Source organism: Geospiza fortis, unplaced genomic scaffold (genome assembly GCF_000277835.1).
Source record: "Geospiza fortis unplaced genomic scaffold, GeoFor_1.0 scaffold41, whole genome shotgun sequence".
Lineage (NCBI taxonomy): Eukaryota > Metazoa > Chordata > Aves > Passeriformes > Thraupidae > Geospiza > Geospiza fortis.
Window position 1 is genome coordinate 8,497,031 of NW_005054299.1, and position 25,673 is coordinate 8,522,703.

At 36.1% G+C, this 25,673-nt stretch overlaps 1 protein-coding gene across 2 annotated transcripts in view; it reads right to left on the bottom strand.

Annotated features, from left to right (window-relative positions):
- SRBD1 (S1 RNA binding domain 1) overlaps positions 1 to 25,673 on the bottom strand; it is a 126,651-nt gene that overhangs the window by 18,906 nt on the left and 82,072 nt on the right. For both annotated transcript variants that reach the window (XM_005416194.2, XM_031060726.1), the window contains exon 19: positions 478 to 584. In XM_005416194.2, coding sequence (XP_005416251.1) covers positions 478 to 584 — 107 coding nt within the window. The remainder of the gene's footprint in view (positions 1 to 477; positions 585 to 25,673) is intronic.

The window sequence follows — 25,673 nt, forward strand, 5'->3', positions numbered from 1 at the left end:
TTCAAGTAAACATGGCATAACTATTTAATAAAAAAACAAACAGTAAAAAGGGATACATTTTTCAAGTTTCCCCTTAAATCTTGTCTCCTTTCCTCGCCCAAGTTTTACAACCTGTTCCACTTACAAGTACCTATAAAAATACCTTCTAAGAGACAAGTACATTTGAAAATACCTTTCTTCATGTAAAAATACATATTACTTATATCACATTTTTCTAAAATTGCAGTGTTGGCTAAGAATTTTTAAATATCTGTTTTTCTCTGAAGCACAGTTTTACCCTGGAGAATCACACATATCCTTAAAACCTGACTCTTAATGATTCAGTGAAATACTGTCTTACTGTGTCATTTTTATGTAATTGGAAGTTTAACACAAGAGCCATTTGCTCCAGCTGAGCTTGAGTCAGATGGCAGACTAAACAGAGACTCTGTGATCCAGAGCCATGTAATTACTGGAATAGGAAAATGTTTCACTCACCTTAATAGTATTTCTGAGCAGATGTTAATATCAACTCCTACAAAGCTGACACACTCTTCAACCACACTGTCCAGAGTTGCTTTGAGCAAAGTCTGTGATACATCATGCTGAGAAACAAAAATAGAGATATCTGGTTACTGAAGTACTGAAGTGTACATAAACAGGAACTGCATATAGCACTAACATCAATAAAAAGCTGCTGGAACGTAACAGTATCTTATGTGCAGGTACCAGTTAAAAATATGAATTTTAAAATATATTTTTTAAAGTATCCCCAGTATCTCTTTGAAACACCTTTGCCATGATACAAATCTCTAGAATAAAGACACACTTCACATGCCAGTATTGCTCTTTAATAACCACTTCCCTGCATCTTGTAAAAACAAAACTTCATTAAAAACACGACTACTCAAAAAGAGTAATGCTTCTGGTCCATCCACCATGTCTTGTCTTTAATCTGACATACCTATAAAATCAGTTTATTAAAAATAAAGTAGAGATCACAAATGCTGTACTTTTGCACCAGTACACACAGATATTTGCAAAACAGTCTCATTTATGAGCATCACACTACAGTAGAGTCATTATTTACTAAATGGAAAAGCCACGCACTGTATGAAGGTGGGCAATACATAAGGTACTTATCAACCCCATGGCAACAAAATGTTTCAAATTTTGAACAGATATTTCTGGGATGATTGGCAGGTCCTCGACCAAAGCACCACTAATGGATATGTTCACAGTGTTTCCCCCTTTTCCCCCTAAAACAAAAATCAGTCACACTTGTCAAAGTTAAAAGTTCTCAAACTCTAAGATTTCTTTTCCTCCCAAATGCAGGCATACTTCAGCCTGTAACTGCGAGTTCCCCACACAAGCCCATCAGTGCTTAGAAGTCTGACCTGGAGGGAGAAGCCTCTCTAAATGCAGGAGCTAATTCAATCACTATGTTGGCTTAGCTTCAGGGCTCTTCTGCATCACTCATGTAAATCTGGGTTGATCTGTTGTGGTTTCATGATGCATTCATTTAGGACATCAAGCTGGATCCAAGCCAAGGCACCAAACACTTCATCCATTACTTTGTTTTACGTTCTAAGCCATTCGGATCTTTTAAAGATTTCACGGTTAAATTTAACATGCCAATAGCATCAATCCCAATCTACTAATGCTGGTAGTTCATTAAGCAGTGGTTAATAACTGGGGCAGTCATAAAACTTCAGGCAATGCATTTCATAGCTCCCTATTTCAGGTGATGGTAATGGGATGCATTTTCATCATGTGATATATAATAAAGTTACTTACAAACACAAAGCTCGTATTTTGCCAATATGACTCTTCCTATATTAATTTTGCATGCAAAACACCATGTAAATCCACAAGTACTGGCATTTACACACATCCTTCGTCTCATAACCGCAAAGCTTGCTTCTACACTTGGCAGATCAAACATCAGTTTCTACTTACTAATGCGTTGCTACTGCAACATAATAGCTTCTTTTTTGAATAAAAAGACAAACAAAAATTCCCACACCCTCAAAAGAAGTCTTATGTTTCCTTACGTTTCATTTTTCTGACTACTGAAGATGTATGTTCTCTTAATGAGGAATATATTGCCTCCTCCTCCTGGCATCAGCCACATAATATAGTAGAGCTAGAGGCTTCCAGCTCACATGCACACTCATGCAAGAAATGCATTTATATAACACAGCACAAGAACCAAAAGTAAATGTCCAGAAACAACACCCACATCGTCTCTTCTTTGCTAAGTACAGCTGCCAAATACTGGGCTAGGTTTTTCACTAAATGCTTTATTTGAGGTTCACTGGAAGATAAAGATTGTATTAATTTTTTTTTCATTAAGATGAAGGAAGGCATAAGGAGAAAAAAATGCAGAAGACAACTTCCTTCTGCTCTTAAGGAAGGCTACTGAATCAAAAGTACTTGCTACTTGCAAGTTGATTATGATACAGTTTCACAAGTTACATTAACAAATTCTATTAACTGCAGCAGTTATTGGCCTCCTTTAAAAAAGCCGTCTTGTTCTAGACAACTGCTCTCTGAATATAGAGTCCATGGCAAAGGGAAGTGTAGACTACTGCTTCCAAGTTTCAGATTCATTCCTTAAGATGATGATGATTCTTCAGTAGGAACAACATGATTTAAAACAGTCACTACCTCCACAATGCCTTGATTCAGCAGAAGCTTTATTTCCAGCCTGTAGAAAGTGAACCTAGATAGGAATTCAGTGTACTATATCCCCGAAAATCAAGGAAAGGATCTGTCACAATCAAAAGCTAAGCATCCTAAAATATCTCTGCTAATGGAAGAAATGCCAGTGCTCACAGAACCTCATTTTCAAATGCACCATTGGTATTTATCTAAAGACCTGACTTTGTGATTCCAATAGTTTCTGCAAAATTCATGAAATACAAAACACACATCTTGAAAAAAAACTATAGTACTTAACTGTCTCTTTCTCTTGCCAAGAAGACAAAAAGTTCTCAGGTCTCTCAAAGATGACTTGCATCTTAACTTTATTTCTGTTTGACAGTCATCATTAAAAAACCAAAACAAGACATTCACCAGTTGTTCTTTATTGCTCCAACAAGTCACATGACTTGGAATGGACATGACAGCACATATGTGAAGGCACAGATAAAGTGAACAGGCAGATGTGACAGAACAGGATAAGCATAAAATAATCCCTAAGCTACCAGGACCTCACTGAAGTAAGGTACATTTAGTGAGTGAATGATGTTAAGTTGTAAAAGCCAGAAAAACCTTCCAGATGGCAAACCTGCCTCCCAAGATGCAGCTCCTGACCATCAGGGCTTTCTCTGGCTATAACGAAGGAATTTTTACACCCCTCTTTACACTAAAAAAAGGCACAGAGAAGTGTTACACATTTAGTTTCTAAAAGTAGTTAAAAATATTATTATCTCAATATCGCTGCCAAGACTTCCTACTGCCCAAAGGTTACATTTCAGAAAGGTTTAAAGTACAGTGTGTTTTCCACTCTTCCAATAGTTTCACTGATCTTCTCAAATATCAGAGGTTAGATGATGCTATACACTTTTGTGCACTATTTATATGCACTGGGATGATATCAAATAAGTCAGACACTAGAAGCACACACATACCCCACTCCTCACTGCCTACAGAAGGTTTGTAAAGACAGGAATGATGAACTGTTGCATTAAGTGCATCAGAATAAAACCTGAACAAGTAAAGCACAAGTCTGAAATGCCAGGCTGCTTTCAAAGTGAGGTAATGCAGAATTTGATGTTGCACAGTTTCTAACAACCCCTCTACACACCACTGATCATTGCATCAGCTGATCACCTGCAAATCCTTCTAAATAAAACATTTTCATAATAGCACTGACTCTGAATACAATGAATGAGGGTGTCCCTGCTAAAACTGTTCAGTGTAGCCTTTAAGCTCAGAGCCAAGCACACAAAGTGCTATCACAGCTATGTCTAACAACACTTCCTTTGGTTTGACATTCAAACATCATCTTGAATTTACTGGCCAAATATAAAGTTCTAGTAAAAGGATACTCAGAAATGGCTGCCATTAAAATATTCAATGTAATAGTAGATCTGAAGCAGAAGACTTAGTTTTATATGATGATCTCCAAAAGGATTGATACTCTCAATTTATGGAAACTAATGCCAGTAGAAGTAAAGGGCTTGCCACAAACTGTGGGAGGTCCAGTGCAAAACTGCAAACTTTAGTTTATCATCACTCTCCAGAAAACAAAGCCACCTTGCCTCACAAATGGTATTAGCAAGAACTTACAAATTTGTTTGGTTTGAGCTTTTTGTGGAGAGGACTATAGAAACTAATCTGTCCTAAGAAGTGTCAGAAACTGTAACTGTATTTCAGTATTTGTTTTCTAAGGAGTTACCAATTGAGCTACAGAAAAAGATGCAGAAAATTACTTGATCAACTGAAACCACTACAGTAAAGAACTGTCAATCAGTAAATGAAATTCAAACATTACATTTCTCTAATATTTTTATAAAGAGTATCCCAAGTATAACTTACATTCATGAACATGGAAGAAGATCAAGAGCAGCTATTTAGATGTCTGGTCACAATTACTGCTCAAATTAGTCCATGGCAAACTTGTTAAAATTACAAGAAAAAAAAATCACACATTTCAAAACAACCATTAGGCAAACCTGTACTAAAAACCCTACCAATCAATATAACTTCATTGTATATAATTTCGTCAATCATGGCACAAAATGTTTACTCCTGAAGAATAGTGTTTAAGAACACCTGTCCATTATGCACATGATAGTTCTGTTCTATCATTATGTCCCAATACTTCAGCTATCTTTCCTTGCCATATGGTATGCAGCAGAGAACAAGGATTCTTGTTTCACTCAGTTTCAGCAGTTACAAACACCCACTAGAAATGATTAACATTACTAAAAACCTATCTCTTCCTTGAGATGGCACTCCCTCAGCTGTAACTAAAATCCCTCTTACAGTTTCAAAAACCTGTTGATGTACACAAAAGGAAGGCAGTATTTTAAATAGCCTCTCAGCTCAGTTATTTCTAGCAGTGCACCAGTACAGACACTGTAAAAATACATTTGTCATCAGCACAGCAAATTTATCACGTCAAAGAACCAGTGCTCACACGAAGCCTGGAGGCCATACTTGGCCAATGTGCATGAGCGTGGATGGTGGGTCAGCACACTAACTTTGCCTCAACACTAGATTACCAGTGCTAGACTAGAATGGGCAGCTTTTACTTGCAAGTAAATTACAACTCCAAGCTCTTAATCTTTGGCAACTCCAAAAAATCCCACAATACTAAAACTCCACTGTGACAGTGGTCACAAGGGTTCTGGAATGATGCAAGAGACGAGAATGTTGACTCCATGTTCAGAAGGCTTGATTTATTATTTTATGATATATATATTATATTATAACTATACTAAAAAGAAATAGAAGGAAAGGTTTCCTCAGAAGGCTAAGCTAAGAACAGCAAAGAAGAATGATAACAAAAGCAGCTGGCTCGGACAGAGAGAGAGAGCCAGCTCTGCCGTGACTGGTCACTGAATCAAAACATCCACACGAGACCAATCACGGATCCACCTGTTGCATTCCACAGCAGCAGATAACCATTGTTTACTTTTTGTTTCTGAGGCTTCAGCTTCTCAGAAGGGAAAATCCTAAAGAAAAGGATTTTCACAAAAATATGTCTGTGACACTCCACACAACACTAAAAATAATACACATAATTAAAATGCATTTGGTAAGATGTATAAAATCATAATTTCGCAGAGGATGGTATGAATTCATATGTATCTGAAAGAAATTCCAACAGCTTAAAATTCTACCACAACACACAGCAATTCTGAAATAATTGTTTTCCATTTACAAACGTTAGTAGACATCAACACAATCAGCCTGTGCCTCATTATTACTTTAAAATGCCCAAGAGCCAATCAAGGCACCTTCCAACACAGTCAAGCAGGAATTATTTGTACCCTGCAGAGCCTACAAATGTAGTGCAGACATGACCTAATGATGCTAGTTAGAAAGCAGTGGGGAGGGGATGAGTTCTCAAGTCTGGGCAGTAACCTGCAGGTTGTTGACCCAGGCTCAGAATTACAGTACTATAACAAGATCAATATTCAGTTTAAATGAGACTGAGCTGTGTGCCAGACAAACTATTTTGGGTTTTGATCAAGTTATACCTCACTTGTCCTTTGAATCCAAAAGTCAGCCGTCAATTAAGTAAACACAATTTAATCTTTTTTTTTTCTGTCAGATTGAGTCCTGAAAGACTTCTAACACTTCATAAAACATTATTTTGTTGGTACCTACTATTAACTTCTGTATCCATGAATTTTAATATTGGCATGTGCGACCAGTCAACATGCCTCTTGAAAAATACTATTTTTTTCTTTAAAGAGTGGCATAACTGTGCAAACTGAATGACTTTTACTGAAAGAGAAATTAGGTGGGACAACACATCCTAAGCAAAGTTCAAAGATATATTATTTTACAGAGATTCAATCCATGGCAATGTGTTTCAGAATTTAAAAAATGGAAAAACTTTACTAGTGCTGTAACCCCTATACAATCAGCTTCATTTCAAATGCTTGTTAAACCACAAGAGTGAAATGCATTCATGACAAACGCTTAAGTACAGCAGGACTAAAGTAATAGAAATAGTCTAAGGAGAAGCACCTTTTCATGTCCAGAAACAGAAAAAAAAATTAAAAATATACCTTACATATCAGGTGGAAAAGTTGGAAAGTTCAGAATTGGGGTTTTCATCTTTAACATCCTCTGGAAAATCCCTTCCAGCTAGAGTCTAAGAAAACAACCTTATCCATCTGATGTTTGATAAAAGGATCTAACTTCTTTTGAATTTCTTTTGAAGATTATTTGTGGTTTCTCCAAATTTATATTGTTATAGGATAAATTGTTATCCTATGTACTTAACACGCATTCATTTCTTGTTTCAAAACTCCAAATTCTGTTTATTTTAACAGCATATTGCTATTACTGAAATATCCCAGGAGAAAGAAATGGATTTAGATTTTCAAAGAAAATATTAAAAACAAAACCAAAGTCTTTCAGCTCTAACATTTAAAAAAAGTATGAAAAAAAAGCACCAGTTTATCATCATGTAAATGCTTTGAGTCACTTGCAAATTGCTGGAATTAATCTTATATTTACTTGTGCTTGTGTCCTAAAAGAAGCAGTAATACTGCCAAGCTTGTTACACAAATTCAGTCCCATCACTGACACATCTTACTTCTAAATTAGCTTCTGTGACATGAACAAGTTAGCAGAAAATTATGTATACCCAAAACCATCTTCCCCTTTCCAGAGCAGGCACAAGTTTTCTCCAATGCTTATTGTTATGTGACTAAAGAGCAGCAATACAAATTGCAATTGTAATCAACTACATCATTCCTGGAGATTTCAGAGGGACATTTTTGCCAACGAATAGCGAAGGCAAAAATCCAAATTACTACAGGTAATTGTGTAGTTACCTGTGGAAAGCCTCGCCTTTCATTTTCAATCCAAATATGTACTTTGGGGCTCTTAAAGGTCTACAAATATAGGGGATATCCTGCAAAACTACAAAAAGATAAAGAAAGGACCATCAGAAGTGGACCTTTATGGATCACACAGTTGAATTCAGCTGAAGATTTTCCTGAAGATCGCTGAAGGATAAGAGAAGGAAAAAAAGAAAGATTGCACTAACAGAGGAAGAAGACAGAAGTTACAAAGCCCAGGTGAGCATGGCCATGAGTGGGAGCTTTCTTTAGTCTGAAGTCTGCTGCGTGGTCCTGCAGCAGATGGGTGAGGAACAGCAGTTCCTGGGTATAGCTCCCACCAGCCCTACCCACAGCAAAGCAAGTCCTCAGAGGACGTGAGGAGCTTGGCAAGAGGCTACACAAATCCACATGCTTCTTCCAGCTCTGCTGAAGACACGTTGGGGTTCCTCTCCTCCATCTTTAATGAGGAATATGGTACTTGAAATATTATTAAAAACTACAACAAAACCCATAAATTAAGGGTATTTTCTATAAAGGGAAGATTAGTATAGCTGATGCATACTTTATTGTCTCATATAAGAAACTCATAGATGTCTCATACAAGAAACTTCTCACTGCTTTTCTCAAATTTAGTATGCCCACTTAGCAACTGCTACATCAAGTTACTCATACCAGCAATGCACTGAGAATGTATTTAACATAACAACACATCCGTCCCCTCACTAGGAAAAAATTTAGATGTCAAAAAATGACATGTAGTAGTATTTTTAGTCCCACACCCCACAGAATTAGTGACTATTTAGAAATAGTCAAGATACAATTAAAAAGGGGAAAAAAAGGTTTTTATTTAAGGTGACACTACCTCCTGAAAATGCTTGCTGAAAAAAGCTTTAAGGTAATTCAACCTTTTTCAACCTCTCACCCAGGTCCCCATCTTGTTTTAAGTAGATCAGCTCAAATTGAATATGCTTAAAGAACTCTTGCAAATCCTGCTGCTACCTCTTTCCCTTCTATTTGGCTCCTCCTTTACTTTGATCAGACACTCCTTCCCCTTGATTCTCAAGCTCTTCCACAGCCTAGCTAAAAGCAAAAATGAGCTAGGAATGAAACAGAATGCAAGACACTGCCATGCAGAAGACAGCCAAACCCAAATAAAGCAAGCTTATTTTCTCTGCTTACTAAAAAGCACAGAAAATAAGTGTGATTGACATATGGCAACTCAAAAAAGTCACTCAGAGTAGTGTTTACTGAATGACCCGTGGAAGACTGAAAGCTGACAGAAAACCAGGAAACATGTGGAAAAACAGAAGTCAGCTCAGTTAGCAGCAGTTATGGATTTGACAGGCAGAGTACATAAGCATCCATTGTGTCATTCACATCTTTGATAAATGAAAGCAATTTCAGCAGCACTCATTACATATAACAGCAAGTTATGTTTAAAGAAAAAGGATAAGTAAGCAACTGGCAAAAAAATCACTATGATATAGTAAGCTTATGACTTTTCAGAAATGTGTTCTGCACTGAGCTTAGCAAAATTTGCATTAAAACATGTACTTAGCACTTTTGGTATTACACATATAGCACTAACAACGTGTTTGCACAGAGGAGGCTGAAAAGTTGACAGGTCTCAATATTAAATTAGTTGTGCTAACGTATCAGCACTAAAATGTGCTTAATGACAATTTTAACAAGTGAACAAGAACACAAACATTTCTGTCAATCTCAAAACCAAGCAACATTTCAGAACCACCATCACCATTGACAGTGTATGATTGTTACTGCTAATGCAATTAGCATAATATAAAAATTGAGGAATCAAAATGAACCAGTAAAATGACACAAACAAGAACACTACATGTATTACCCTCTACATGAAAATAGCAATTGAGTACTCTTGCAATAGACACATTTTTATCCAAATACGTAAGACCTCAGCAGGTAGAGGGAAAAAAGCACAAATCAAATAACACATTTTACCAGCATCCCTAACAGAATTTAAGGATTTGTTCCCTTATAACGTAGTCCTTACTTATATTCAGGATCTGGAAACTCCTTCAGCAGTCTTCTTTAAAACGTTTAAAAAAATACAGTATTAGCAAACGTGTAAAATGATACATAACTTTGTAGTGCAACTAATTTAGAAAAAATGTTTGGAATAAAGTTTTTTTAGGTACACCCTAACCTAAAATCTGTAAATAATAATAGCATTACTATTACAAACTTATAAAGTTTACAAGATACTTACCAAGTCAGAGCTTTTAACTATTGTATATATGAATATATTCATTGCAAATCTATAATCTGATCACAGCATCATTCTTTTTAAAAACTGACCTCCATTTCCCTTGAAAAATCTTTTATCTTATAATTAATCTAAAACTTAAAGTTTTAGGCAAGCTTGGCAAAACTTTATAAAAATAAAGTTAGAAGTAAAGTACTTGAAAAATTAAGACCTAATACTTTAGAAACTCCAAAAAACAATTTTAAACTCAGGTATCATTAGGAATTCTAATTACAAAACCTTTTGGTCCAAAAGCAACTACTGGCTCAGTTTTAATACCATTTGTAAGTAGTAAGGGGAATAGAGCTCTCTATTTGTACAAACATTTACAACTCCAAGCTGGTATATCACTGAACAAGAGGGGAATTAAAATCACCTCTGATTTTGCAGCACTTGTGTCTGCCTTTCACCACCTGCAGATGACTTAAAACTTCCAGAATCAAGGCTCCCTTGAATCACTGGCTGATGTCCCTTTACATGAATTAAGAGCAGAAGTCCAGTAGCAGTTTTACCAGTGCTTTGTAGCACTGGGAGTTAAGAGATGAGATGGATCAATCAAATATTAGACAGGATTGTTCAATGTGTCAGCTTCAGCAAATTATTAGTTACACTAAAATAATCCAGTATTTTTAAATATGAAAAAATAAATTGTTATTGGGTGCTCTTTTTTTGTAGAGAATTTGTATTTTAAGAACACCAAATGACAGCTGTTCTAAATAACCTAGATTAGGGCATCAAGCTTTTGATGAATCCTCACACAAGTTAGCAGTCGCTCTGATAGGAAATTAGATAACTGAGACACCTTAGATCAGCTATGGCCGATCTTCCTCTTCTGGAACACACAAAGATTGGCAAAGAAGCTCAAGTGCAAGTCTTGTAGTGATTTCTAAAGCACCTGGCTGGGTAAGCTGATGTAAAGAGTGGAGCTAATTCAAATACTGTTGTGATGGAGAAAACAGCTTGTCTGGACACTTGTGTGGAGACTTGTCATCACTAACTGGCCCAAGCAACATCGTCCCTCCCCTGCAAAAGGAGGTTACATGGCAGCTAATGCCATTCCCAAACTGCAGATTTATATCAAGACCGAGATATAACAGAGGATACAAGTCTTGGCCACACAAAGATTTGGCATGTACCAACCAAGGTACAAAGGCAATTCTTGCATCCAAAGGCAATCCCACAAATACTCTCTTCTATGGTGGATACACCAGTAAACTTAGAATAATAATTAGCTTTTTTTATGATTGTAAAACCAAAGAAAGGTTCGAGGAAAACAAAAATATGAATGTCCATTAGAGGAAAAGTTTAAGAAAACCACTCTATTTTTCACTCTTTAAAAACACAGGCGGTCAAGAACATGAAGAGGAAAATGTAGCTCCTAAGAGTCTAGAAAATCTGTATGTTAGAATAGTGCCTTCGCAAAAACTCTGAAATCACTTAATAAAAAATCAGAAGTACCCAACTTCTTCCAGACTTTCAGTGGCAGAAAAGGCATAGCTGGTACTACAGAGATACAAAGTGGTGACTTTTGGTTTTGGTGTACTTTACTCAAACTACTTTGACCTGTAGGTGACAGAGCTTCTGGGAGATACATGCTTACAGAAACAGTTTTGGTTTTGCTAGGCTATTCTAAAATTAGAATAGTAATAACCTCCCCTGCCATAGTCACACACATATTGCAGAACCTTTAAACTTCACACTGCTTCAGCACAGGTACCTGAAAACAGTCCCAGTCTCACAGACGACAAATTAAACTCACAAGAACTTAGTGATTTCTCCTTAACTAAAAAAGAACTAAATGAACCAGAAAGGATCACAATTCTTAATTTCCTGACTACAACCCAAGCATCATTACCCAGAAGCGAACAGGACACGTTTTGCTTCTCCAATATTTTATGATGTTCATGCATTGATCGCTGTGTTTGCTGATTGCTTGGACCAGGGACAGCTTCCAAATATTTTTGTATCTTTGCTTTCAGCTGTCCGTGTATCAGTACAAAACAATTAAAACAGAGATTCTAAAGTAAAGGATATTTTGAGCTAATAGCCCTTTCTCATCGAGCTATTGTCTTATTACAGCAGGAGTAAAAAAAGTGCTGTAACTCAACCCATTATATTCTCTTCCAGAGGAAGTGATGACATCAGTTCATTGATAAAAATTAGTCTCCTCTCTTTCATAAGTTTGTTTTCAAGTAGGAATCAAGATTCAGATGCAACAAGGCTGCTCCCTCAGACTAACGGATTTAAGGTCTGGACAAGAAGGTGGAAAATGAGATTATTTAATACTCACTCAAATCCTAATAGTGGGAAAAGTGTCTTCAAAAACTCATTCCCAAGTTCTCCTGTTGCTCTTAACTTCTAGCAACATCAACCATACCACCTCACATGTACAATCAAGGAGGACAAATGCCTCCACCATTGTTTCAGTCAAGTACATTCCTAAGACACTGTCTTTATAAAAAAAAGTATGTGAAAAAATTAAAAATGGCTTGTACTGGGATTCGGGGGTTGGTGGGGATTTTTGTTTCTTTGCCTGTTTCTGCTGTTTTGTTTTGGTTTCTTTCTTTCCTTTTAAGTTAGGTAGGATTTATGAGGAACACATTTTTATTATTTCATGTATACATCTAAAAGAGAACTGGAAACAAACATCCAAGTGGTTCAAGTTATACGCATAGCAAAGACATCTAAGTGTGAGGGATGAAAAACTGGTCCAAAGTATTGAAAAACAGGTAAGTTAGGAAAATGAAAGAGAGAATTGCACATAGATGATGACACAAATGAGAGAAATAATTACTTCCTCTTGAAAATGTTTCTCAACAGAAGACAAAATGCTTCTAGCTCCAGCAGCCATTTTGAAATTTATACTTGGAACAAACAAGAAGCTACAACTGATGTTCTTTATAATGCCTTATGCACAGATATGTTCTTTAAGTACTCTCAGTCTTCTCCATCATTCAATTCTAAAGCTTCAGAAAAGAAATGGATATCTCATCAGGTTTTTCAAGAAAGTTTAATTTCTTCCTTTTCCCATCTGCACACACTGTGCCTCATTGTGCTAAAATATGCATTTTCTTCATCAGAAATCCTATCTTTAAGTCACAGCCAGTGAAAGAGTTCTTTTAGAGAGCTGCAGCTTTAGAACATTTTCAATAGCTACTAACACAAAACAAGCACAAAAAAGTTTGCTATGAAAAACTTATTACACAGCAAACTGAAATTTCAGCAACAAAATTCCTTTTTCACATACAAGAGTGTTGTAATATAGTCCAGTTCCAGCCTCTGGTCTCTTCAGATGCCAGACATATAAATCCATGCTGCCATTTTCAGAAGACTATTGCATTTGCCTACAATTTACTCTTATTTTCAAATGGCTCGATGGTTTCAGAAAGCATTCAGAATGGTTTCAGAAAGCATATATCTTTAAAGAGTTTATATATTAATCTATTTTCTATTTGTCCTACTTAAGGGACAAGAAAAACAGGCAAAAAACACACTCATGGGAAAAAAACCCCACATTCTGAAAGGTGTCTCATTGAGGATGCAGACACTCCAAGAAATAGAATCCTTAGCAAACGTTTTCCCAAAGCCCTGAAAAAGTAATCCCAACAACACATTAAGATATGCCATTTACTTGGGACACTAGCTTTTTAGAAAAGATTGTGGAAGAAGCATAATGCCTTCTTAAATAGAGCTGGGAAATTATATGGTACCTAGTAATAGCAATGCTGGATCAGATCTCAGGATGTGATAAAAGTGAAAGACACTCTAATGACATGCACACAGAGGGAAGGAATGCTATGAAAATAAAGAGCATGGACATTCTATTTGGCACACAGTTCAAGTCAATATCTGCATCATTACCCTTCTTATCCACACTTGTGAGATCTTCCAGCAAAATGTATGGGGTTCTGTAACGGCACTACTCTGAATTAAGTACTTAATTAAGAATTAATTAATTAATTAAGTACAAAGGCCCTTAGGTAAGCAAGGAAAAGCTATGGCAGGACCAGATTTACCTGAGATATCCCTCAGATATTCATTCATCATAACATACATACATAACATCCATCAGCACAGCTTTAATACAGCACCGTAGAGAGAGGCAGTCGCAGATGAAGAGGCCCCTGACAACTTACACTTTCTAAAAAGACAAGACTGAGAGCATGATCAGGAATATTGCTTTAGAACAGCCTTAATTAGGATTAAAAGTAGCCTTTATCTGTAATTTAGGAATAAATGGATTTGTCACTGACTTTCACCAAAGAGACAGAAATTTAAGAGGACATAAAAGAACAATTCCTTGACTTCTCCCCTCCAGCTCATTATATCCATCAGACAAATTAAAGCAAAATGATAGACAACTATACAGCAGGAATAAAGACTGGAGAAAAAAATACTCAAACAGAGGGGGAGTGGTTTAATATTTACGGACTGTCCAGATGATCAACCCACCTACTCTGAGGTCTTGTGATGTCTAAATTTATGCTAATTTTAAGGGAGCAAACAGCTATTAAAATTTTCATTCACAGTATGCTTCTATACAAGCCGAGGAAGTAAAATTGAAATGAAGTACCATCACTTAAAACAACTAATGAGAGGAAAAGCAACAAAAAAGCAACAAGGCTACTTAATTCCTCTGCCCAGACATACATGTCAACCCTGGAAAAAGTCCAGGTTCACTGAAGAATTTTTATTTTGCTCTGTAATAATAACATACAGTACTTAAACCACTACAAATAAGAACAACACTTGTTCTTGTAAAACAAATGAGTTTGAAGACCCTAAATGCATGCCTACCTCGCTGAAACTAATGTTTTTCATTACAATTTTAACTTTCAAGCCAAGATTTCTGTGACTGCAAATCACTAGTTTTTCAGTCCTTACTTTAATAAACACTCAGTCTTAACATATCTTTCTTAAAAAACAAGATGCCACATACACATTACTGAAATTTTACCACAGGCTGCTACAGAAGGAATATCAGAAAAAGTTACCATTAAATTTGTAATTTAAAAAACCTAACCAATTTTAAATGTTAAGTACTATTGCTGAGGAGTTATTAAAAAAAATTCCAACCTGTGCTACTACACATGGGAATAAGTGTGAAGCAACAGCATGTTGGTTAGTATCACCTGTTCTTTGTATTCTAATTATTTTTACACAAAAATATCTATTTGCAATCAGTAATACATGAAGAAAATGTATTTCTATAGCAAATGACACAGCAGACAGCATTCCCAAAGGATAACCATGTTCCATTGCATCCAATGGGACAGTAGCCATTTACCTGTAGCCTCTGTATTCCAAGCGGACTTCAAGGTCCCAGTACTTCCCTCTGCATTTTGCATTGTTTGGGTCCAACTTCACAACAGCTCAACTTTCCTTTGAAGCACTGCCACATCAGGGCTGTTGAAGAATGAAATCTGCTTGCCTTTAGGGCTTGATTGAGTTAAAGGGCAAAATCCTGGCTCCATTTGAAGTCAGTGGGCAGTTCGCCATTTAATTCAATTCGTCTACTATTTCACAGTGACCTTAAGGGTATACCAAAAAGCTTGTACCCATGTATCCTGCCTTTCCTTGCAGAAAAATGTGGTGGCACGCATTAGCTCTTAACAGCAATGGCTGGTGGCAACTAGACTGCTTTTACTTTGAACATTCATGTGAAGCTCACAAGCATTCACAAAAAGTTACAGAACAGAACTGTAAACATTGGTTCATCAACAAAGTTTATCTTCTGGTTGGGGATCAAAAATTCATTTTAAAATTTAGAAACTACAGAACAGACACCTGAGAAAACATTCACTTTCACTTAGTCTAGATAATTTCAAAGAAAAGGATGAAGCAAGTCATATTTTATTTCACCACAAGAAGTCCCATGGTTTTTAATATTAACTAAAATATGGCTGTCCCAGTGCCAGATCACAAACACCCCAAAAGACATAACAGAACATATTTCACATTACCACCTTGGCACCCTGAACAAACTACAGAGGCATAGGGTTGGATGAATGTATCAATTTCTGTATCACCATAGGCAGGTGCAAATCTATAGGGAAGGTTTTATAAAAGCAATTAAGCAGTTAAAAGAACAGCTGATCAAAAATTCTAACTGTGGTATATAGCTCAATAACTTGCAATTACTTGTAATCAATGGCACTCATGTCTTTAGAAAACAAGATTTAAATGCTCCCGAATAAAATCACACAAATTTACTCTTACAAGACTGTACCAATAACCTGTGGAAAACCCCAAATATCTTCCCGTGTTCTACTTCTCACACTCAAGTAAAGCCACCCATCCAATGACAGACGCTGGGATGCTTGCAGCTCTACTTTTTTCAATTCCCTTACATAAATAGTAATCTCTTTCAAAGTTAAAAATACTCCTTTTCCTTCCCAGCTAATGTATATGGGTACTTTATATCCTTATTTAGAAGTTTGGCAAGAAACACATAGGGAAACTAATTTTGCATAATGTCTCTCTCTTTCCTGCTTTCAACATCCTGGCATAATATTAAAGATCAACTCAGTAAAGTTGACAGCAGAATATTTGTGTTATGCACTGCTTTCTCAGTTTTTGACTAGAAATTACATCAGTAATCAATGCTCAGAAAAATTGTTTCTACCATAAGCTTTTCGTCATACCCAAAATTTCAAAACAAAATAATAAAGGCTGCAGTTAGTCATTTTTATTTTAAGACAGACACTATAGTATTTGTACAGTCATTAAAAAACATTTTCCACTTATTTTCATCATGTAAAATGAAAATATATTCCATCACTGAAATTATAATACAACTCAGCTTCTGCTAGCTAGCCCAGGAGACCGAGAAAGGGGAATGCCAATTAATCCAATTACTGACAGAGAAGCTATCAGGATGAGTACTTATCAGGTCAGGTTCAAAAACACATCAGAAGCAACAGTGTTAAAAAAACAGAAAAGAAAAATGAAAAATGAAAAAAGCTCACACTCCCTGTGCTGAGTAGCACTATTAAATTCAGATGCAGGGTTGTGTTTAGGTTGGACAGGCCCCAACAGTAGAACAAAGTCAGTCTGTCTTAGTACCATAACCAAATTCTACAAGTTAACAGCTTTTCATGAAAAGCTGCCATTTCAAAATGTCAATCAAACCTGAATATAAGTGGGAACTCCTGCAGAAATAACCAGCTGCAGGTTTGAAAAACATTTTTCACTGAAAGTGGAAACACAAAAGATGTTTGAATGAGATCTCTTTTCATTCCTGTAACAGTAGACGGTCATTTTCACAACATCAAGGACAAAAACACAAGACAAAATTGCAAATAACGTCTTGAAAGAACCATTTGCAGGGGTGATGAATGATTCAAGTTACAAACGACAGAATTATTGGCAAATGGAAACTCATTAATATGAAAAAGCTTCTCTTATAAGACTGCAGTTTGTCTCCACTTTCTCTCATTGTATCTGAATGATTAGATTGTATTAATTTCATTGCGTGTTTAATATTGGCTTTCTCACCTTGAAGCAGCAGCTTGCACTAAGATCATCCGAGTTGCAGCGTAAGTCTTTTGGGGGTTTATGTGTTTAGTAAGCAATTGAACTACTTTCAGGTAATAAAAATGCAGATTCTAACAGAGTGAAGTTAAAACTTATGATCTACCCACAGAGAGAACACAAGTTTTCCAATTCAGTTCTGGACATACAAACATAAATAAGTCATATTTATTCAATATACCAAGGGAAAAATATTATTTATACAAGTGTACATAATGGAAAAGCAGCTTATCAAAATTACTTTGGCCACATTCTCCTTTCTAAAGAATATGGCATGAACAAAGCCATTTTCTCTACCATCTGAAAGATGCATAGCATATCTGAAAATGAATTTGCTGTCCAAATATGGGGCTTCATCAATTTCTTATTCAACAACTGGACTGATATAGCAGTGATTTGTTTCACAGAATTTCCACATTCAATGTCATGAAACAAATTTAGTCAACAGGGATATTTAGTGAAGAGTTAAAACCAGTATATAAGATTTCCCTCTCCAAAAGGTACCACCTGCACTGTAGTATCATTATCCATTTTGCTTATTATTAACAAGTAATAAAAGTAATTTGCACAGTAGATGAACACCTCATCATGTCTCAGAATATAGAGTATTAACACAGACATAGTGCCCTGCACATATCTATCTCCTTCCAGCATGACTATCACTAGGATCATCACACAAATGAGAAAATGTTAACTCTTTTGAGTGATAGCACCTTTATCTAAAGCTATGCTTTCCACCAAACTGAAAACACATTTACAAAAAAATCAAAAATGAGGATGTGATGAAACAGCATAGTTATATTAAATGTAATTGAACATACTTAAGATGTAAGACTTTGAAGAGCTGGAAGTAACATATAATTCTTCAGCAGCATTCACTGAAAAATAAGATGCTATACAACATAAACTGAAACAACTTGTCACTAATAACCTCTCTGTACTGCAGTATCAGTTACATCATCCAATTTCACACTACAGTACTGTTTTGTATAGAATACATTAATTTCTGATATCCCAAATCTTAATCTTCATATTACACTGAATGGATACATATTTCACTGTAATATGCATCTCTCTAGCTGCAGCTGCAGCACACTACCACAGTTACCTTAGAACTTTTCCTTACACTCAAAGTTCACTTCATTAGAATCACAACAGAAATTTATCAATACTGCTCCCAACAAGAAGACTAAAAACACAGCAAGATTTTTTTATTACTAAATCTTGTTCTTATCACTTGGTATCACCAACATTTGTTTTTAAATAAGCTGGAGCATATATGCTCAACTCTGAGGTTTTGGGGTGATTAACTCGCAGTATAAAAATATAGCTGAAGCAAGATTAACTTGATCATAAAATGCTGCTACCAAGCCATTTAAGAACTGAGACAGAAAAAATAAAAGAAGGAAAGAAACAAACTGTGCCAAACCTAGTGTCTTAGCAAGCAGAGTGTTTTTGAACATTCTTGAAAGCATTTACTATTTACTTCAGGAAACAGCTTACAAGTCAAAACACGCTGGAGATTTTTTCATTTTGTTTTGCTTCGAGCTGCCAATTGTTAGTCAAGATTACTACTCATTTTACAGGCGTGTTAAGAATGCAAATGGTTAACAGTAGTATAAACTATATACTTGGTTTAAGTTTGAATGTCTAAAACTATTACACACTGCATTCATCTGCATTCCCTGTTTATGGGAATGAAATATGTAGTCATTTGAAGTCCACAATATGTATACTGTGTTTGTAATAACTGCAGATTTTACAAGCACATTATTCTTTCCATTAGGATTAAAACCTCACCGAATAGCAATTTGTGAAAGAATTCTAGCAGGGCCCTGAGCCCAGAACTCTGACCTCTGATGAGATGCTTGGCAGCAACAAACTCTAGGTCTAAGCAAAACATCTGGTTTGAGTTAGACTTCCTGAAAAAATAGCCCCTGTACTGGGGAAACTGGTATTCACTCAGCTTTGTCTATACACTTTGACTGACTGCAACACTGTTGAGGGGGGGTGTGAGGAAGAGAAAAAAGTGCTTTGCCAGAATGCACGTCAATCACTGCAGGCTTCTTGGTGGCCTCCGAAGAGCCGGGCACTCACGCTAGGAGACACTGTACGCGTTTGTTCAAGCTTCTTGGGATTTTTGCTATTGTACTCCATAGCTCAATGTTTTTTTCAGAATAAGTGCCAACTCTGAATTATCTAATCCAAAACTACAGTTGAGTTCAAATATAAATTTTGCCTGAAGAAATAGTTTCTGCAGATTCTTTCTAAACAATAATTGTTTTATCATCATTTTTCTTACAAATTTAGACAATCACTATCATCATAAAATGAATGAGGATATTCCCAACAAAAACACAAACTGTCGCTGCCAAGAAATTTGTAAGAACAGCAACATCTTTTGGTTGGCACCCAAGATTTTTTTATAGGCAGCACATTGTTGCATGCAGTACCTAGAGATAAGAGTAGGACAGAAGGGTCACTAAGGAGAATGATGATACAGTGGGGTGGGTGTCCTGAGCCTCCTGCTCTCAGACCTGTAATCAGCAAATGCTCCAGCAAGAAGCATAAAAAAAGGATAGAGCCGGTTCTTGCTTCTCACTTGCCTGAGATGGGAAGCACACCCAATCACAGGGTGGATGAAGAGATGCACAACAATTGCAGGGTTGGCATGAGTTGCACTTTGTTCAAGCTGGCAGCCCAGGTAAGAAGCACAAGAACAGCTTGGTGTGGTGGGTAAGACACAGCTTCACTTTGAGGCATGACTGTCCAGAAGTATGTGGCCAAACTCAACTCACCAGACGGTTTTTTGCAGGACACTGCATTTTTAAGCATCATAGTGAAGTACGTTTTAAATAGTTTAGCCATAATAATGGAACAGCTAGCAGTAGTTACTGAGACCTGTTACATTAACAGATACACAACGCAGCATTAAATATCTCATATAGGCTAGGGAAGCTCAAGATAATTGAATTTGAAAGCAACAGATGGAAAATTTAGTGGAGATTTCTATCAACATATTCAGCAATGCTGCATTTACACACACGTATGTATAAGAGATGCGTGATAAAATTTATCTATGCACAACTTTACTGTGTACAGAGAAATTTACCTTTAGGCACTAATAGTAGGCACTGTTTATATTAGCTGAATACTTTTTGTGTACACTGCCTACTTAATAAAATATATTGTGGTAAAAAAAGCATCAGAAAAAAATTCATCTATCTACTGCTCTATTTTATACAAGTCTGTCATATGACTGTATATTGTTAATGTACTCATAGTTTATTTTCTTCCTGGAATTGCTAATGCAATAATATTTTTATGCCTGTTCTAACAGTAACTTTACACTGGAATTAAATGTCAATTTCTACTTTCCACCTCCAAAATTTTAAATTAAATGTCACTGATATCAACCCTTTGCATTCAGGCAAAATGCAGCCACCAACTCACAAAGGGACATTTATAAAATAAGCCTTGCTTGTTTGAACTGCAACACTGCCATCACTGGAGTTTCAGCTGGGAGATTTAAATAAATAAAAATAAACCAAAGTAATAAACACTATGTTTTATGGAGCTGCACAGAATTAAAAAAAAAAAAAAAGAAAGAAAGAAAAAAAATGAAAAAAAGGAAAGAGGTCCTCCTGGCAAACTTGAAATATTAGACTGAAAAGCTGCCTCTCTCATTCCGGAAGACTTCTGGCCCCCACTACTCAAAGCCATTTATGAAGGACAGTCAGCTGTGGGCAACAGGGCCACCCACACGAGTGCCCATTATGCCCTTTGGAACTGTAAAGAGATGCCCCTCTGTCCATGACTATATAGAAAACAAAACAACATTCCAAAGTAAGGAAACTTAGGAAATTTCTGAGTGCAACATGAGTAATGAATCCTACAAACATCTCAAGCAACACAAGGCAGGTGGAAAAACAGAGTTTCTTAGCCCAAGGCTTTGTAATATATAGTTATGTTCTCCATGGAGCTAAATTTTTCTACTACTGATGAGATTCCAGTGGCTGTGTTATCCAAATGTATGCTACGAAACAGGTTTTTTTGCTTTTGGAGAAATAAATCACATATGTCCATAGACATCAGTTTTCTGGAAGACTGAATATAATTTTAGAATCATCACCATCAGCTGGTTGACAGCAATAAAGACAACATTCACTTTAAATAACCCTGAATTATATACAGTTGAGTAAATTAGAATTTGTTTTGCTTTAAGGTCTTCCAAAGTTGAAGCCAACATGCTGAACAAAAATATTAAACTATCTATAACCCTGTGTCAACATATGATGCTACTGGGAATGGTAAGTGAATTAATTTTCCAAGGAAAATTAATTACTTATGACTTACAGTTGTAAAAGCAAACAACGTAACTCTGGATTAGGGCACATTAATTTCTGTTTGGAGTAGCGATTAAATTAATTTCATATAATTCATGGTATGTAATGGAAAGCAGAACAAAGATGAAATCTTAGACAATGACTGACACAGAAAAAAGAGTATATTTATGTTCCTGATACAAAAATAAAGGTCACAGATATTAATCACTGTCTAGCGAAACATGATTTTAGTTTCTAAAATGATTTTTTCAAAACTGTTTGTTAGGATAAGTGTTATTAGCAAGATAAAAATCTAAAAAGCAACAAATTACAAAACATCAGAGAAATCTTGCATGCTACATTGTCCCAGTGAAAAAAGACTACAGCTTTCAGTGATGTCTGTTGAACGACATAACTGTCACAAAATTATCATGAGGAACAGCAACACTAACTTAAATTCCTCCTGCATTAATTTAAGTGCATCTTACTTCTTTCTCTTCAAGAGAGAAGAAAAGTTTGACCACAGGTCCAATATTAAAACGAATATGTACATTAACATATTGTATGAATTTTATCAGTTATTTACATTTCATAGTAAACAGTTAATGAGAAAAATTAATTCATAGCCTAAGTAAACATGTGAAAGAATTCTTTCAGCACTCCATAATTTGGTATTTGTTAAAACTACATAAAAATAATTATTTCATGAATTTCATTGCAAAACATCAAGTTCTTAATATCTTTATTTAATATCAACAAATAAAACCACATATATTAGCAAACCATTTATGGTTTTAAAATATCATAAGAATTTTAATTGCCACTTCTGTTCTCCTACTGAAAGAAAGCACAAATTTATTGCTCATTTCAGATTTTTAGGTAACAAATCAACAACTGCTGTGTTACAAACTCACATGGAATCACTCAAAAGCATGATAGTATTAGTATTTTTCCTTATGAGTCAAATGAATATACTGTTAATTCATGAAACCAAAACAACAGATGCAACAGATGACCACTGCACAGCAAGCAGTGACTATGGAATTCCAGCAACAAATAATATTTACATTTGTGCTGTTTAAACTAGCCCCCACACACACTCAAAGCAAGTGATTCACATCCCTACTGCCACTTTTACCTGACTTCAGACACTAAAGAGATGTTTTTGTTATGATAATAGTTTGAACAATTTGATCATTATAATATTTATATTAAAATCTGAATAGAATTGGTAATAAAACATTTTAGAAATTAACTTACTTCACATAAAAGATCACTGATACACAAATTCACAAGCAAATAGCTCATAATGGGTACAGGTAATGCCATAAGTAATCTGCAGCTGTTTTTTACTGTAGTATTTTTAAGACTGTCTCAAAAATGTGAAGAACTTTAGTTATGAAAATTTAACTGAAACCTAGATGAAAGGAGCTGAACAATTCTTCAGCGTTAAACTTGTGTATTTTCACTTAAAGTTATTAAACACTTGAAATGTAAACAGGAAACCCAACAGCATCTCACACATTTCAGAAGCTGATCAATCAAAATACTTTTACAAAGACAGACTCCACCATCATCTTTTCTGTTTCAGCTTTTAGTCAACCAAGTCAAATCAAGTTTTTCCAATCTAATGCACAGAGAAGCCATATGAAGCCGAGTTGCAGGATCCCAGCCTCACAATTCCCATTTTGCTCCTCTTGCCACTTGGCTCCCCCATCAGAACAGTCTTTCAAAAAGTTTAGTATGCCTGGCGGATCTTCACTCAGGTGGCCTGCCTATGTTTGAATTAGCTCTGCCCAAGTACATTTACAAAACTGGGGAAAAAACCCCCAAACTGAAATATTAAACAGGCTTGCAAACAGGGTACCCTACATGTGGGCAATCCTGCTCACAATTCTCTATGTCCTGCTTTTATGGAGGTCTGGAAGTAAACAACCTTTACACCTATTTTTCATGAACAATAACACATCTCACTTTAACCCTATTACAGCACGAATCACGAGTCTGTTGTCATATGGTGACAAAAAACTTCCTAACAAACTTCTGCCAAGAGAATTCGTAATTAAGCAATCAGAAACAAACTGACAGGGAGGGCAAATCTGTCCAGCAGCTGTTTCCGATCAACACCCTTAGATCATCCCACCTCAGTACACTAACACTTCTGGAGCTTCCCTACTTTTCCTACAACCTCAGCAGCTCTGTAAAAGCCCACATATGCAGGTACAAACTCTCTAACAATAAATAGCAGTAGTGTGAGAGGGGGATTATTAGCAGTAATGTCTAAAATTTACCTGCAGTTCAAGTTGCTTACAAAGGCACATCTCTGACAAGTGTTCAAATGCTGTCCACAGTGCATTTTTGGTGACAGCAGCAAAAGCAGATGCAGTCCATGGGCAGCTTCATGAGTGACATGTGCAGATGGAGTGATACCACTGTGCTCTTGCACTCTTTGTAAATACACATGCACACATTTTGCTTCATTTCCTTAAAGGGGCAGCATCTCACCTCATTGAGCTGGCATGTTTTCCTGGAGATGCCAGTAAATACAGTGTGCTAGCTAAAATAACTAATAACACAACAGTTATTTCTTTCTATATCCCTTTGTTTTCTTGCAAATGGCTGTAATAGACTAGCAAAAGTTTATTGTGCTTTGCTGGCAGAACATTTGATTTCTCTTTGCCAGCCAGAGAATAGGTAGATGCAACCAGCGAGACTGCCAAGTTACAGGATACATAAACCACTCCTGGCAGTCAGCAGAACTGCTGCTGAAGATTAAATTACACAAACTTGCCAGAGGTGCAACTTACTTGGAAAGCATTCCTAAGTTTTGTGCACCTACTTCAGAGTAGGGTGGGGAAACATCCAAAACATTATGGGGTTATTACCTCTCCCTGGCAAAGCTGTCTGCAAAGACTTTGCTCCCACTGGATATCAGATGGCTTGGTTCACAGAGCTTGACTTTACAAAATGAAAAGCTCATAACTTACCCTAAAAATGATGTTGGGCAAAGAGCACGTGATTTTTTTTGCTTGCTTTCCTCACAGAGCTAATATTTCATCTCTACTACAGGAAAATGAAGGATTCCATGCACAGTGCTAAAAATCCTGTATTAAGTACAAACCTATTCACCAGCCTATATATCCATTTAAATCAAGAAATAAATACACCTTTTTCCTTACTGACAAGACACTGGATTTTTGGACTGCTCTTAATATTTTATAGGTACAGCCACCACATCCTATCTCTCAAAAAGTTTCTGTAAACCTTAAAATCTTGAGTACTTCTCTCCCTCTTCCACAAATTTCAAGGCAAGCAATCACTTGCAGTATGCAGCAAAAACATTCAGCGACAATAATCTCTTTGCAGGAGACTACAGGTTCACAGGAGAGGTTTAAGTTTCCTTTATTGAAGAGCAGAGCTAAGAGCACAGTGAAATACTATCGTGCATGTCCCTGTCTTTAAAGTCCCAGTGAGTTTATTCAGAGATGAGATTCAATACAGAAGCAGTGGAGAATTTGTCCAGTTACTTTTTTTTTTAATTGACAATAATGGCAACATATCCTTTAGCCTATTTTTAAAATTTATATAAGTATAGCTAGTTTCTTTCATTTCAGATTCCAGTCCACTAGCATATCTCCTTTTATTAGATTTTTCAACTTAAGGTAGATCCATAACGAGCCAGCTGCCATATACTGCCAAAAAGGAATGATTTACATTTATTACTAAGTTGTTTGATTACTGCAAGATACACATAACTCAACGTTGGTATTCTCACCTTTAGACTTTGCTTTGTTTAAGCAAAAATTCTCTGTAGGCAACCACTTTAATTTAAGTACGGAAAACCATAAACAAGCTCATGAAATTCCAATGTTATCCAAGGAGGTTCAGTTCTTTGCTGAACTGTATGTGTATATTCAGTGTAGTAATACAGAAGGAATGCTGAAGCCTTTTGTAGATGGGCTGTTCAGCTGGATGTTGAAACCTGCAACCTACAATTCTGACCAGCAGAAAACATTCCTG